We start from the raw sequence: 16,929 nt of genomic DNA, 5'->3' as shown, positions 1-16,929 counted from the left end.
TTTTCAACCCGCCCGCCCCCCCCCCCCCCGCCCCATGTACAGTATTCCAGGTTGCCTAAAGTAATGTGGGAATTGAATGCCATGCCGCTGTGGAAGCTCAATAAACAAGCAGGATGTGGACAGCGTGGGGAGTCATGGGAACACATCTGAGTCGGAAGGTTTGGCACGATTGCTTGAGGAAGATATGTTGTAAATTCCAACTGCTTCCTCCACTTTAAGGCTACAAACCCAAACGGGATGTCATCATATTTCCTTGCCTATGATAAGTCTTTTCTCCTTTTGACCAATGGAATTCCAAAATTCATCCTCACAGGGTCAGCGCGCTGGCCCTTGTGGACGTCAGCATTTTTTCCATCCTCTGATTGGTTGGTTAGAGCAAGTCAACTTTGACTGTAGGAATTACATTTTGTTTAAAAAAAAAAAATGTTTTCACATGATTAGATGAATATTGATCCCGAACTGTTCCGCATGATGGTTACAATGTGTTAGTGGTGGTATGATTTTTAATTCAGGCGAGATTCCAAAGAAGGCCCAAAAAGAAAACATTCAAGTGTAGGAGAATTGGAGATCACTTTTGAACTGACTCGACGTGGCTCTTTTGGATCTCTCACATCCACGCTTGTCTTGGAGGTTGCGACAGCTGGCAGCTTTGTTACTCTGTGCCGCCCCCCCCCCGAAGCCCCGCCCACCCACTGCTGTATTAAAGGATAACTTATTGAAGGGGAAAAAAAACAACAGCTGATCAATGGCTGCGCTGTTCAATAGCCTTCCGGTGGCACATTTTATACAATCAATCCAGTTTATTGAACTGAGTTGGTTGGTAACCGCAGACAATAATACTAAAGAGCCATTTGCATTGTTGCTCACGACACCTGAATGACGCCTGCTGGTTTTGTTTAGTACACATCGTCACATTCAGCATTTTTTTCCTTTTTTTTTTTTTTTCATCAGGAGACAGTGAATTGATTGTGAAATGGTCTCCGCGGGCATCCATCAGCTGTCTTTATGCTTGAGGTTTGGCTGCTGGAGCCGCCGCTGGTGGCTGCTTGCCACCAATGGACCTCAATGGAGCACAAACAGGACATCTGCATGCCTACTTGTTTATCACAGCTCGGAAAAAAAGCAACCTTTTTAACAACTGCATCGGAATTATTTAAAAAAAAGTTTAATAAATGTATTAGTTTAATTAAACAAAAACTAGTGTTGGTTATTTTTGTCTCTATTATGCGGATAAATATGTTCATGGAATTCTTTTGCCAGTTATTTCATGTTATGACGTAGTCATGGTATGTTTAATTTTTCCTTTTGTAGGGAGTGATTGTATATTGAATCTTGCCGATTGCATCAGAAATGTTGGAGATGATGTACACTTTTTTTTCCTCCCCAATTGCATATCTATCCAGACTTCAGGGACACCATACAGACAATATGCAATTTATATTGAAAAGCCATTTTAATCGTCCCTGACCTCTACTTTGCTGGCAGATAATAAAACTTGACACCGATTTGTGTGCTTATTGACCTCCTCTCTTTCATTTGGAGATGCACGTGTGAGACACACACACACACACACACACACACACACACACACACACACACACACACACACAAAACCCTCAAGCCTTTGTTCCTCTCCCAAAAAAAAAAAAAGGGGTCCATTTCAGGAATTCTGTACTGGCAAAGCGATCTCGTTATTCTTAAACTTTCTCGGATTCCGTACTATCCTCCTGCCCGCTTCACCACGCCCTAGCCCCGCCCCCTCGCATAATGTGCCGGCTCTCAAATGAATGGCACGACGCACACACAAACACGCGCGCACGTACACACTTGCGCGAGCACACACAAACAGATGCAGACACACAAAACAACAGTAGTCCCATAACGCTCTCCTCCGGCCCACAGCCGGGGCAAAGAATACTGAAAGTTATCCGAACCGAGCGGGCCATGTGTTATTTGTGACCCAGAAACTTAGCAGCCGGCTGGGCACAGGAAGAGATTTTGAAATGGAGTAAGGCTTTTTCCTCACCTCATCGACTGTGGTCCCGCTCAAGTCAGACTACAAAGGGACGTCAGGTCGGACCTCGTCAACATGGAGACATTCTTCTTGGAGGTAAAGTCGCTTATTTCCCCGCGTACTTTTAAGTTTGTCTTTCAGGTTTAAAAGTCATTTTTTATTAGTTTCGTCCTCGTCGCGCTGACAGTTTTCCATCTGTAACGACACAAAAGAACAACAAAAATCTCCATTTCGTATTCCCATCTCGTCATTTCAGAACTGGAGGACAATTTAGCCACCACCATTTATGAAAAACGGACCGTTAAATATATATTTATGTTTGGCTATTTATATGTTTATATGGCTCAGTGGTCTAGTGGTTCACAGTTCTAAGTTCAGGGGTTCAAATTCAGTTTCTGGCCTCCCACTGTGGAGACTGCTTTTTCCCTCTTTGATTGTGTGGGTTTTCTGCAGGTAACTTCTCCCACTTTTCCACCAAGTTACACCAATTATTAACCCAAGTGTATGTTTGTTTCTGGAAAGGACAGAAAATGTCCTCCCTATTCTGACTTGTACTTCCTTGATAGGCATCCCCCCGCGACAACATGTCACAACAATCCGTTTCAATTGTGCTCCGATAATCCCGTTACAAGCAAGCAGAGCCACATGACAATGTCAATGCACTTCTTCACGTGTGGCGCTTTGACAGCACATGTTTTCCTCTTGTTTTTATTTGGAAGTCCCAAGCAGTTTGTGAGTGTGGAGTGGATGCAAGTAGACTTCACCTGTCAACTCCACAGAGACGCAGACACACATGGGTGCTGTCATTGTTTAGACTTGATGGGTCACACTGTTGTGACTCACACATCTGCAAGCAGTGATGGGAACGGGATGTGACTCGCGGGATTACTTTATTTTGGGACAGCTCTTTTTTGAAATAAATATACAATAATCGGGAGTTAATAAGTACGGATGCTATTAGGGTACATTTTTTTACATTTACAAATATATCTTCCGACGGATAGCCTCGTCGGATTTAATTTTGAGAGAATCGTGGATGAGAAGCCTTGGGTGGATTATTGTGAGTCAGCCTCGGATGAATGTGAGGCCTGATTCATGGCTGGGAGTTCGTCATGAACCATGCTGAGCCATTCGATTGATTGATAGGTTGGCTGGCTTCTCGCTGATGCTTGAAAATTGAAGTTCTTGGTGGGTTTCCGATTGCGTGACACACCCGCTGAAGACCATTCTGTCTGTCCACACTGCCCGCAGTCCACACCCGGTCCGCCCTGCCCTGTCTTGTCAGTGACTTTTCAGCTCTGACTGACGATACACAGGGTGCGGATTTGGAGGAAACGCGGTCTTTATGGCCTTTGTGAAGCATCCTGTCGAGCCGCCACCTTCAATTCTAAACTGGGCAATCCTTTAAAGTGGCAGCTGCCTCACACTGTGAAGTCAAACGAAGACCTTTCCACACCCGTTAACGCCCTCCGAGCAGACCCTCGCATTACAGGCCAGATTCCTTCCCCCTGAAAGGTATTCTGACCAGACGGAATCCCGGAGTCCTTTTCCCCCCCGACCCCTGAAATTCCCAGCCGTGCCGGCATGTCATCCCGTGTCGCGTACAAGTGCCGCGGCCGCTTGAGGTTTTGGTTACCGCTCGCATTCTTCCCACCCCTGAAACATCCACTCCGGTCGGCTTTTTCAAGCTCAAGCCAAAGCGGATCAACACGCTGGAGAAGAATATTGTTGTGAAAAGGGTAACTGAACGCGCTGGTCATTTCCTCCAGCTGTTGAAGGCATCTGAGATCACTGCGCCGCCACCTCCAGCCACACGGACGCTCGATTTAGCAAGGAAGGAAGTCAGGAAGTGAGGCGAGGATACAAGGAAGGAAGGAAAGGAGACAAAAAAAAAGACATTCCTTTTGAATGCTGTTGCTGCTCGTAATCAAGATTTGCCAAAAGGGTCACTTGAGAAATTTGAAATCATGTTATTTAGCTCTTTGGGGTTTTGTTTTGTTTTTCAGCTTGCTAGCTCACATTTGCATTCTCAGCATCTGTGACCTGACCCGCCTGTTTATCGGCGACCCGGTCAGTGCTGCGATAACCTCCTGCTGACACCCTGCTGTCGGTGTTAGCTCAAGGCGTCTCTTCCATAATTAAAGTGACTGCGTTTTGTAACAATAGAGCACAGGAGTTCATTGATCCATTTTGCTAGCTTGTGATGATGCAAGGGCAGTAAACGTAAGGATTGACGCGTCAGCGTTTCAACAGCGCCATGCGAATGCAGTGCTTCCCCAAATCCACTAAGCACAAAAAAAACCAACAACAAAAAACTTACTGATTCAATTAAATGCTGTTATACCCACATAAATTGTTTAAAAACAAACATCAGCGTTTCAACAGCGCCATGCGAATGCAGTGCTTCCCCAAATCCACTAAGCACAAAAAAAAAACCAACAACAAAAAACTTACTGATTAAATTAAAATGCTGTTATACCCAAATAAATGTTTAAAAACAAACGGTTGTTCAAGAAAGCAAATAAGTAAGTAAGATAACCTTTATTTGTCCCACACTGGGGAAATTTGGAGTCTACAGCAGCAAAATTGTGAGGGGGGGGGGCAAAGTGTTTCATTGCACAAAATAAATGTTTCAGAAAATAATTGTACACAGTTCAATATAATAATAAATGTATTGAAAATTGTTGTTAAATACAACTTTGAGAAGCGCCGCTTGGGGGGGGGCAAAGTGTTTCATTGCACAAAATAAATGTTTCAGAAAAGAACTGTACACAGTTCAATATAATAATAATAAATGTATTGAAAATTGATGTTAAATACAACTGAACTGTCGCACGATGCTAACCACACTTGGAGAAGCGCCGCTCTGGTGGTCTGCTTTTTCAACGGATCCCTTCTTCTTGGTCTACAAGGTCTGTGAAAGAAAACCAGGAAACTAAAATGGAAAAAAAAGAAGAGAACGGAAAATACGACATAACCCAAATGAAACGTGTCTGAAATTTTTTTTTCTTCAAATGAATGTTTTTCAATGCTCACTATGGCCGTGTTCTATCTCCATCCAAGGGGGACAAAGGGAGGCCCATCCCAAATTGGCTTTGAGCCCAATCAATATCCATTCATGAATTCGTTTTCCATCACTTCTGCTGTTTCGAGACAAGTGCGAGCTGAAGTCTGTCGCAGCTGACCTGCGGCGAGAGGCGGGCTACACTCTGGCCTGAGGGTTGCATTTAAAAAAAAAAAAAAAGCAAGGAAACTAAATTTAAAAATGTTCCTACAGAACGTGTTTCCAGAGGATCACATCCTGACCGAAAGCTTTCATTATCCAGTGGGAAACATTTGTGGTTGTCACTTACCGCAGTGACATCACAATTTCAAATCCCCGTACTGCTGTGCTGGCTTTCTGATGAGTCATTCTCCCGCCAATGCCCCTTTTTATAGGGCTTGAGTTGGCCGGCCGTGATGCAGCCACGTTTCTTACCACCCATCCTTCCCTCAAGGTCTTAAAAAAAATAATACTAATAATAATCCAATCCTTTAGTCTAAACATGATATTCTGATGAATATTGCGCTTGTGGACTAAGAATGAATCCATCCCTTTTCATCAATCGCAGGGTGGTGTTATTTGGTCCTACACTGCCCTCTGCTGTCTGCTGAAAGTGAAGTCAAAGTGGCCTCGGCCTCACCTGTTTTACGGGTTTGGTCATGTGATGTTCAAAATGCGAGCCCGCATTTTACATTTGCGTTGAATCCATTTGAAATGTATGTTTTCAAAAATGTCTGTTCTTGTTTTCTTTCGGGATGTATTTATTTTAGCGACAATTTTTATTTCACTTACGTGCAATAACACTATTTTTGCTGAGCGCTGAGCCTGCCGTCCTTGTTTGTGCCAGCCGGAGGTCGATTCTCCAAACCAGACAAGTTGCTTACTCTTCACTGCCACCAAAGGATGGACTTAGTCTAGATTTGCATGCGCTGTGTTATCCGGGATGCTTAGCCAGAGAAAATTAAAGTCGTTGTTTACTGCGGCCTCGCCTGGCACACTAAACGACTTTTGGCCTTGACCTTGGCTGCCCTTGCCCGACTGACTCTATGAGCTCGTAATAAGAGTCGAGCTTAAACCTCTTCTTGCGCTGCGGCTTAATAATAGCCAGCCTGTGATTACTGCTGTCGGCCCAGATGCTGACTTTCCCTTGCTAGCCTCCTGTGATTACCTCGTGGGTGAGACGATGATGGAATATGTTCATCGCTCTCTGCCTCTGCTTTCCATTTTCCGACGATTCAAACTGAAACGGATTGCGGCAACAACTGGAGCCTGTGGTTCAAGGGTACAGTTAAACTCCTCTACAATGAAACCTACATGGGCAAAAATACCATGTGGAAAAAAAATCCTCCCCCTACAATGAAAAGTGAAAGTAAATGCTGATCGTAAATTTTGCAATTTCTTTCCTTTTATTCTTTCTACCCTGGCGGTATGAAGTGTCAAATTATGGTATGATCATACTTATGCACTATTGGAATAAAAATAAAAATTACACATATACGTTTTTTTGTGTGTGTTCGTGTTTACGTCTGAGATCAAATTTGCTACAGTGAAAATTCCCCTGTTGTGAAAAATTTCTTGCTGCAAACATGATTTTGTTGTAGAGGAGTTTCACTCTACCACGTAACCATGGCGTTAAAGGCGCAATTTCAGGTCAAGGATGAGACGAGGTCAAAAGCTGTGAAACTGGACCCCAAATCTCCATCGACCCTTCGATTGCATCAACCACATCGGGCAAGCCTCAAATGTCTCGTTCGGTCCGACTCCTCTGTCTTTGACTCAAAAGCATTCCGGGGATGTCTGCGGTATTCCTGCCGTGTGACCCCCGACTGCTCTCCGCAAATGAGCACCGAGGGGATTGAAGGCGACAGACAGTAGGAGGGACAACAGTTGCTGTGACGGCGATTGCTGTCTCATCACACGTGAAGTGATCACAAAAGTTTTTGATCGGCAGTTTCTCGTCTTTTTGTGTTCAAATTTTTGCAACGCCGCGGCGCCGTTACTTTTCGTTGGCCCGTGACGTTTTCTTTGGTTGTTCGCGTGAAGCGAACCGCGCTAATCAAAAGCAAAGCGACAGCTGCACAATAATTTGTCCTTTCGTATTTGTTTGACTTTGCAACAAAGAATAATCGGAAAAAAACGATTTTTTGGGGGGTGAGGGGGTGGTCAGGGTTTTTTGAATGTCATTATCTTTGTCTTACTGTATGTTGTGATGTGTTAATGTAAAATAAGAAGTCATACAAAACATTGCCAGATTTTTAAAATCACGATTATTTTTAAAGAGCTAATAACGGTTGATTCATCGGTTGGCCAGTAGTAGGCACTGTACATAAGAACAATTTAAAAACAATAACAGATTAAAAAAAAAGAAAAAAAAAAGAGTTGTTCGTACATTGTTGGGCCCCTCACCCCACAAGGTAGCCTCTCTATCATAATCTTTTCCCTCCGTCCTTTGACTTCAAGTTTCATATTCTCCAACACACTGCGGATGACAGTCAACTCGCGTTGTCAGAGGACCGCGGGGGGAAGGGCTCTCTAACCCTTTGGACGCGCCCGCGTGGATGATCCCATGTGCACGCGGCGACTGACAAATCTGCAAGTACTCTGCCGTTTGTTCTTATTAGTCTCATTAATATGTGGATTCAAATCGCTTCAAAGCAACCTTCTGCTTTAAGGCCTCAGTGGGGGGGCAGACAGCTACTAAGACCCCATGATAAACGCCAAATGACCCCCTGGCCCCCTCCAGACAGGGGGAAGCCCTGTTCCCCACGGGGCTCCTCCTCCTCCATTAGCTAATTTCTGATCAGCTGCCTCCTCCGTCATCTTTAATTCATATGTCTTCCTGCGCAGATGCTGGAGGGTTGCTTTTAATCATCCGATTTGTGCCCTCGGTCAAGCAGCCTGCCCTCGGCCCACCCTTCATCCAATGCTCCAAACAAAGACCAGCCTGACCTATTCTGTGTAATTTCCAGGCGTCGCTAATGTGATATGCTACGAGTCTTAATGCAGTAGTATCTGGATTTCGTTCCGTGATTGAGCTCCAAAGTGAATTTGCTCATCGATCCAATACGCTTTCCAAAATGAAATGACTTAAAATGCCATGAATCTGTTCCAGCCTTCCTAAAAGCACCAGAATTATTTTGAAATAATAAAACTCTCAACCCATCTGGAAGATTTGGGACCCACAAGACCTGGAAGGACCTTTAGCCCCGATTCCCATCCCAGTCAAACTCAGCCCTACTTGTTTAATCTCACCTCTGTGTGTGTGTTGCACTCACTCAGCATTTGCGCAGATTTGAGTGAAATCCTTGAATTTGGCCCGAGTTCCTGCTTGTGGAACAAGCGACAAAACCCCGCATTGTTTTCAAAAGTTGTTAAGATATAGTCTGCAGGGCAATCTGCACAAAAACTATTTGTCATGATCACCAAAATTTGAAAACGTGAATGAAATGTGTTGTCAAAGCATTTAAAGGAAAAAAAAATGTGAATAAGCTTGTTTTGGCCTTGCTGCTCGAGTCACATGTCAGAATGGCCTAAAGATAGGAATCTTCTCCTGCCATCTTGTGAATGTGTTGCTCTTTGGGGAATCGTCAATCGGCTTTCTAATGGACCCTCGCGCGAGAACCAATTTTCCTGTCTGAAGTCAGGCAACTCATCCCCATTTGTCTCGTGGATGCGGCCCATTGAGAATCGTCACAGCGGCTTTTTAATGGACACTCAGGGCAAGAAACAATTTGCTGTTTTGACCCTTTTAGAAGCGGGTCTAATGTCGTCGAGACTGCCGTGCACTCGTCCTCTTCCTAGGGGTCACTTTCATGACCCCTTTGGATCTCTATTGTTATGATAATACTGCCGTGTGTCATTATTTGAGGTGTAAATTGGGGGTCTGGGGCGGGGTGGGGGGGCGAGGGACTGCCTACTCCTTCGTCGCTGCTGTGGAGTCAACATCTAACTCGGATCCATCGTCCTATGGGCACAGCTGTCCGATGTCTTGAATTCACTTCAAATGTGGTTGACACAAATGATCATGCCAAAAAGATAAAGAAGAGACACAAAATGGCCGCCTTTTCAGCCAAACACGCCAAACCGCACGTTTCTTCTCCTTTTTAGTTGAAAACATTGCACGGAAATGGCACCCGCCATCAGGCGAGTCGCATCTCTATCCCGTCGTGTTCACTCGGTCCTGTTTGAAGCAAGCGACACTCATCAGCTTGTGTTTCCCGGTCGAGTCGCTTTGATTAGCTTTCTTTCTTTGGTCATGACTTCTGATCCGATCATTCGATACCGCCCGCGCTCGTGTTCGCAGCACTTTGCCCTGTGTAAGCACTAAAATATTTAAGGCTCCTTCGTTCGCGCTCTCCTGATCGCTTGTTATCGCGGAAGCCGAAGAAACGAAAGCCTTTTGTCCGTGAAATCGCATCATTTCGGGTTCTGGCTACTTGGATCACTCTTGTCAACTGGTTCTGTCCCAGCAGTGCTCTCTGCCTGCACCGTGACATGCAGTATGAGGAATTTAAAACTGCAAAAAGTGCTTGCAACATCTGTTCACCCGAAGCAAAGACTTTGGACCCACACCCCATTCGAATGTTATGATGAGTGAGCAAGAAGTGGTCAGCTTTGTTGAAGGCGGGACGCTCAGCTGGGCCACACTGCGCGATTTTAAATTGTAGGGATTTGGGGGGTGGGGGGGGTTACATGTGCCCATTGTGTCCCAGCTGGTCTTTATTTGGGAAATTTCCACCTGGTTAACTTCCGAGCATCTCCGTCAGTCAGAGGCGGCCGCCTTTGTCCCGACTTAGCGACAAGACTCTTTATGAAGGCAGCGACAAGGGGGGGAGGAGTTTCGAAAGAGCCATCTGTTGCCGAAACGGCGTCACACTGTTTTTTTATCACAAACTGATCGCCTGGAAAGAAAGAAAAGCATCCGGGCGAATCCATCTCGAGCTACACGGTCACTCCTGAAGTCCAGTGCACAGACTTCCTTTAACGCATCAAGAGGCGACTGCCAATTATTGTCTATCGTTTGAACAGTATTTAAAACCAATCAAGAATCGTTTTTCAGAAGAGTCTTCAAGTCTTCGCTTTTAGAAATGTGTTTTCAGGCCCTTTGGTACTTTCTCATCCAGTTTGGTCCTCACAAAGCCGTCCAAAGCCAGCATTCAGTTCAGCTCTCCGCGGTACGGTTCCGTCCAGGTGAACCGTGTCCTGGTCTCGGCTGTCGTGTGATGTCATACCCCAGCAGTAGGACAACGTAGTATTCAGCAGTTAATGAAAAAAGAAAAAAAAAGTGTTGTTGGGCAGTACTGAAAAATGCGAGAGTTCAAGTTGGATATTTTGCCAACGATGCAATAAAATGCGTTAAGAGCTGAATCGCACCATAGCAGTTGATGGAAATCGGAACTGGCCCCTACCAAACTCAAGATTGGAATCGAAAGTAACTTTTACTGGGTTTCCAATGTTCAGAGTAAAAAAAAAAAAAAAGAAAAAAAAATCAAATGTGGCTCTTGAGTGAGAGAAGTTTTGGGAAAACCTGCCAGAGTTTTCTTCTCCGTCCCCCAATGGTGATTTACCGTAATCCAGCATCATCAGAGTCATGTCAAAACAAAAACCCGATCGTCAATTATTAATGACCAACGGTCACGTCAAGCTGCATCGTTTGCTGGACTTCCGCTGACTGCACCTTTTTTGGAAGAGAGCCCGCCCCAAAATGCCTTGGGGAACATGTTTTTCTATCCACAGCAACATCCAACAAAAGAAAAACATCCAACATTTGAATGACCGCATGACTCTTTGATTTCCACTTACGTAAGAGCACCTGATTGTCTGTGCAGTAATTCCGAATAATCCGCACCTGAGCGTGAAGCGGCTTCCCCAAAAAATGCCGAGCCGGTACCAGGCAGAGAGGCGCACGCGTAGTCCCCCCCACGATCAAACTATGCTAATGCATCGGCACGTGCTATACTTATTGTAATCGTTGTTTCCGCCCTTTTTGCACACATTCGGGAATGCGACACAAGAGCCCCCTTTTCGCTGAGCTGCCTTAGCTGACGGAAGGGCGCCGGAAGTCACTTTGGCGATCGCTAAGCAATCGAGACCGACTACTTCTGGAGAGTACATTTAGAGTCTCAAACCAATTTCTCTTGGTGTGTGTTTTAAAAAGGCCGATGTCACATGTTTCGCCCCGTTGCGCGCACGCGGCCGCTCCTTTTAAATAGTTAATGAGGATTGATGTCTAAAAGTGGCGACCTTGTCCCGCATTAGGTTTCCAAGTGGAATTCAGGCATATTGATCCGCTCGGTTTTATGCTCTGTTGAACACAATTCCCTTTTTTGTTCTGTGTTTCCTTTTTGAGTCGATGAACAGTCTGCATTGGCTCAAAAAGGTGAGCGGAGAGCAATGAGGAAGAATCACCCAGATTTCTTTTTTTCCCCCTCACACGGTCCTCCGATGAATTGGGCTAAATTGCACATTTGTTTACGACGCTGACGAATAGCAATGCGGTCATTTCTCCAGCATTGTCTTCCAGTCATTCAAACATGCTTGCCAAGTCTATAAATGCATCTTCCTTTGCTGCGAGGAAATGACAGGCATACCTCAGGATTCCTGTTGTTGCGCTCGGTGATTGCATTGTTAATTCATACGTCTGCAACGGCCAGGAAGTTAACGTTGATAAAGTAGACTACAGTCTCACTGTCAATTGTCTAGAATCCAATCTGAAACCGTGTTCAAGATTTTTATTTATTTTTTTTTTTTAACCCCCCACCTATGTGGGAGTTGTTGATAATTACAAATGCCAAGTTAGCCTGAAATGATGAATGGAATGGCCCGGAAAAATGAAGTTACCCAAACAGTTGATGCAAAATGAGAGTTATTACCCAGCCAGTGTTTTTTACAGTGAGCCTTGATTTAGGATGCTTAACGGTGTGGTGTTTGATGTCGGTGTCGCAGGGCTCCCGTGTGTGGCTGAGGCATCAGGAACAACTCCTGCCCTCCACCGTCAGCTCCGGCGATGACACTTCGCTGGTCCTCACCACTGACTATGGAAAGGTAAGAGGACACTCATCTCTGGTCATTGGATCGGTTTATGCTCTCATCAGTCTGCATGTTGACAAATGATTTTTTTTTTCTTTCAAAATGATATTTAAAAAGTCTGTTTGGGGGAGGCAGACTATTTTCATAGCTTTCCGCTCCGACACAAAATGTTACTGTACTGTACAGTGAAAGACCCAAATGTTCAACCAAACCATAGAATTGTGTCCAACAAAAGTCTGCTAGCTTAATGCTAGCCTGTAAAGTGAAACAATGACAAGCTAGCAGAAATAATCATCCATGTTCCTAACCCAACCGCGATCAGTGAAATTCTGGGATACAGAGACCATTTTCACCGCTTTGCCCCTCCGACACACTTTAACACACTTGAAGTTATTCCTTTGCCACTGTTCTCACTCTTCGCTTGTCCTCTTTTGAAACCACAGAGAACAAAATGTCGACCTGTCTAGTGAAACACCCAAATGTCCAAACCAAACTGTAGAATTGTGCCCAACAAAAGTCTGCTAGCTTAATACTAACTTGTAATGTGACAAGCTAACAGGAACAATCATCCATGTTCCTGTCATGATAAGCAACTGCTATGTAAAAACATGGAGCAGCGACACATACAAACGATATAAAGATTCCCGTCGACAGATATGAGCAGGGGTTGCTGTTGTGTCAAACCGACAGAATGTGACAATCTATCTGTACCCAGCGTACAGTATAACGTTCAACTCATCTTGGCACTCAGTGGGAACAGGTGGATGCCAATGAACGCATAGCTAACGTATAACTGGGTCATGTGTCCTAAGAAGCGCCGTAAATTCCTGTATAGATTTGTACTACATTGAAAAGGTGACTCAACACTTCATCTTGAGTTTCACGTTGCGCATTTAAATCTATTAGTCGACGGACAAAACGAATGAGATCCTTAACTCGCGTTGACCCACTGAACGCAAGCTAACGCCTCCCGTCGCGAGCATGTATTTCGGAAAGTGGGTGTGCATGTAGGAAGTTCACCTACGCGTGTTTCGTGTGCGGCTGCCCTGCAAACGACGCCTTTTGTGAGCCTGTGGAACGTCTGTGTCTGGAGGAAATCCTGCACCCCGCGGTTGGACGTGGAGAGAGTGAAGTGATGATAGACGTGTGAAAAATAGCTTTGAATTGTGTGTGTTCTCTCGCTTGTCTCGTCTTTGTTGTTCGGTGACCTACAGGTTTTTGGGCAGCGATGTAGGAAGTAACTCAACAGGTATCAAGGACTATTTGTGTCCACAGGATCAAGACGTTTAGCGTCATTTCCACATCCAGTTCTTACAGCAGATTTCAAAGAGAATATTCAGTGTGCTTTGGAGCAAAATGGAGGAACGCCAAACTGCCCCTGCCACGATACACAGGAGCGTACATCCATTTTTATTTATTTATTTTTGTTGGTGAACTAAACGGGCCGAAAAACTCTGTTAGCGGGCAATTTGTATTTCAAGGCGCCCGTGTCTTATGCAGATTATTTGTCTCAAGCTGAGACTGAGAAGATATTTTGCTCCATTAGCCGGAAAATTACATTTTCCATCGTCCATTTGTGTCATCTGAGTGAGCAGACTCACTAAATTGAATTTACTTGCTCTTGTTTCCATTAATTCCCCCAAAGCACAAAGCTTGAAGTTTTCAGATTCTTAGTTGGGATCGGCGCCCGCGTCTTGTAACCCTGATCCGGATACGCGATACAGAAAAATGGATGGACGGGTAATTTTCCTATTTGTGTATGACATACTAAAAATATCACGTAGAACAACAGGAACGTGATAACCGGCTTTTGATTTCAACGTCTCGTTTGAGCTCATTACATGTCTGTCCGAGGTTCTGTTTTGGGGCCCCGCCATTTTTACACACAGGTGCCTTGTCAGTCAGAGCTTGTTTTGGTAAATGTATCCTGGCAGCGCCCCCCCCACCTCCCGCCCTCAGGGCGGTGATATACCATTACCAGGCGGTCGACTGGTGCTGCTCGGTGCCTAAAGTGCTCATCTTGCAAGGGGGGCGGGGGGGCTTTAACAGCCTGACTTGGCTGCTGTCACATTAAGCAGCACATCAGCATTTGTCATTGTCTCAGACCTGAACGAAAGGGATCAGGTGAGAGTACACAAAAAAAAAAAAAAAAAAAAGCCAGGAGGTCGTGTGCCGTGTGTTTGTGTGTGACCGTGTGTGTCCATCTGTGTGTGTGTGTGTGTGTGTGTGTTTTTTAATGTGGGCAGATGGCACCAGCTGGATTAACAGTGTGTCTGTTATTTTGAGCAGGGCGCACACAAAGAGAACGCAGGAAGTGGTACTGTCAACTAACAGGAAAGTTAGAACCGTTTTAGACAAAAGTAGTTTCTGTAGAATTTTGGATGACATTTTTTTTTCTTCGATGAAGAACATGGATTTGTTCTTGGAACATCCACGTTATTAAAAAGGAGAAACATTTTTTCAGTTCCTACTAATGGCGTGCTGAAAGGCCAAAATGGCAACCAATGGCGAATATAGTTGAATTTCTGGCAAGTAACGGCATCAAATTTACGAGGATGATGATAATGATGATGATGAATCTTATTTTATTAATGTACCACAGAGAAGAACAAAATAGGGCCAAAACATTTGGCACGGTCGTATTTTGTGCTCGCATTGTTATTACAAAGCAAATGTTATTACTTTCTGTTTTACACACTGCAAAATTGTTGAGTGCAATTTTTATTATGAAAAATAAAATAAGATAAAATATCTAATGGCACCACTATAATACTAAAAAAAAGATAATGTCATACTTAAGTGTTGCTTAACTGTTTTGTCCATCATTAAGTATTTATTTATTTATTTATTTTAATCAGGAATGCTTTAGGTAAAATTTTGACAAGTGTAAAAGAAGTGATTATTTTTTTAAAAATTCTAATCGTGACAAAACATTGGACGTAGGCAGAGTGAGATTACTGCCTGGGAGGCGAGTCCCTTCCCACAAATGTTCTCACTTTCCTCAGTACGTTCCAAAAGTGGAATTAACTTCCTTGCCAAAATGTGCACAGAAAATCTCCAAAAAACGTGATCAAATGACACTGAAATTTCTTCTCGGTCCAGTTGATCCCCAATGTCTTTACATTGCCTCTGTACTGTATTCCGCATATAGTTTTTTCCTTGACTTCAAGAAGTCAAGGAAAGTGTTGTGGTGCCAACATTCAGTCTCATCCAGATGTTAAAAATAGGTCACTCCATGGCAGCTCGTTTTTACAAGTCAATGGAGCCTTTCTGTAAGATAGGAATGCACTCTCGCGCAATCATTCTTGCAAGCATCCGTGATGGATCGATGATATATGTCAGCTAGATTTGGATCATGCTCTCAAACTTGAGTTGGTATAAAATCAAAAGATGCGTGGCGCCCAACATCTTTTTTACAGTTTCGGCACCCAATGCGTCACACGAAACACATTTGTCAAAAAGCATCACAAGAGGCGATGATTTTTGAATGCCCGCTGTGCACGACCGGTGAGGGTGACCCCCCCACCTCTTTTTCTGAATATTCATGTAGCGCAGCCTGGCTGAACAAAGCGGCCGAGGCAGGGTGTGGTTTCGCTGAGCAGCAAACAAAAGAAGACCTTCCTATGGGAAGCCATGTGAGCATTTATTCCATACCCTTCATATTCGGTTTAAGGTCATTGCAGTCGGACGTTCTTTGTTCTTGCAAGTAAGAGAAGTCAAGCACACAAGTTGAATTACTAGGGCAAGGGTGTCAAACTCATTTTTGTCACAGTCCAGATTTTAGTTACAGCTTCCCTTGGAGTCAAGAATAACGGTTTATTTATCTGTTGTTTAAGTTACTGTAATGACGGGTTTGTTAACAAGAAAATAGGATCACTCTTATTTATTACAAATGAGAATTTGAAATTGGGGTCAAGATTTTATCAAGCATCGTGAAAGTTGTCATCTTTGATTTGCTTTCGCGGGCCACATAAAATGACGTGGCGGGCCAGATCTGGCCCCCGGGCCTTGAGTTTGACACTGGTGTAGTAGGGTATATTATTAGAATGACTGTGTCATGCGTTTCAAGTACCAGTTGAGGTTTTTGCACACCAGTAGGACAATTTTGGCATACTTGACACCATGCATACTACCACCTGCACTCTCCGTTGCAGTTTATGAAAGCTCTCCGCATTACTTTGGGGCGATATTCTTTTCAATTCTCTTCCTCAAACGACTGGAACACTGTGGAAAAATAATAAAACGTACGTCATCCCTTCCCATATCATTGTTTTAAGAAGAACCTTATATTCACATGATTACGTTATGAAACGAACCTAGAGCCGTCCGTCACTGTCTGTAGGCATAAAAAGCAGGATTGAATAGGACTTGACACTAGTTTTTACTGAAGATTAAAAACTAGGCTGAGATGAAATACTTCCATTCTTTAACCCAATTTGCACAGTATCAAACAAAAATGTGCCACCATCTAGTGGTTGACAGTGGGATTACATCTAAAGTAAATATCGAATAAATGCTCAAACAACTCTCCATCAAGCCGTATGAGCCTTGGTCGGCATTGAGTCTTCCTCTAATCACATGCCACATGTGTGTGTTTGATCATCATGACACCACTCATCTTGTCAACACTAATGAGGTTGCGAACTGGAGTCAAACCGAGCTAATCATCTAAGAGGGTCTACCGAGGCTCCGAAGGCAGTGAATTATTGTCCAGGAATGACCCGGCACCAAAGCAGAAACGGAGGACGGTGAAACCTTAACTCTCGCTTGCTTTTCTGCGGCCGTCTTTGAAGAGTTTAGCTGCGGAAAAACTCCCCGAGGCCTGCGCTGTGAAATCCAAACG

The 16,929-nt window shown here is 44.2% G+C and overlaps 1 protein-coding gene and 2 long non-coding RNA genes across 3 annotated transcripts in view; 2 read left to right on the top strand and 1 right to left on the bottom strand.

Annotated features, from left to right (window-relative positions):
* The window catches only part of LOC109519235 (uncharacterized), a 3,121-nt gene extending 1,616 nt beyond the window's left edge, over nucleotides 1–1,505 (top strand). The window contains exon 2 of the long non-coding RNA XR_002168906.1: nucleotides 952–1,505. This is a non-coding gene — a long non-coding RNA (uncharacterized LOC109519235). The remainder of the gene's footprint in view (nucleotides 1–951) is intronic.
* LOC109519250 (uncharacterized) overlaps nucleotides 1–5,842 on the bottom strand; it is a 16,024-nt gene extending 10,182 nt beyond the window's left edge. Inside the window, exon 1 of the long non-coding RNA XR_002168910.1 lies at nucleotides 5,832–5,842. This is a non-coding gene — a long non-coding RNA (uncharacterized LOC109519250). The remainder of the gene's footprint in view (nucleotides 1–5,831) is intronic.
* myo10l3 (myosin X, like 3) overlaps nucleotides 1,848–16,929 on the top strand; it is a 63,836-nt gene continuing 48,754 nt past the window's right edge. Inside the window, exons 1-2 of the mRNA XM_019875583.1 lie at nucleotides 1,848–2,110; nucleotides 12,003–12,101. Coding sequence (XP_019731142.1) covers nucleotides 2,090–2,110; nucleotides 12,003–12,101 — 120 coding nt within the window. The 5' untranslated portion in view covers nucleotides 1,848–2,089. The remainder of the gene's footprint in view (nucleotides 2,111–12,002; nucleotides 12,102–16,929) is intronic.

Source organism: Hippocampus comes, unplaced genomic scaffold, assembly GCF_001891065.2.
Source record: "Hippocampus comes isolate QL1 unplaced genomic scaffold, H_comes_QL1_v1.1 scaffold321, whole genome shotgun sequence".
Lineage (NCBI taxonomy): Eukaryota > Metazoa > Chordata > Actinopteri > Syngnathiformes > Syngnathidae > Hippocampus > Hippocampus comes.
Note: the sequence above shows the minus strand (reverse complement) of the source record. Positions and strands in the feature narration are given on the sequence as shown.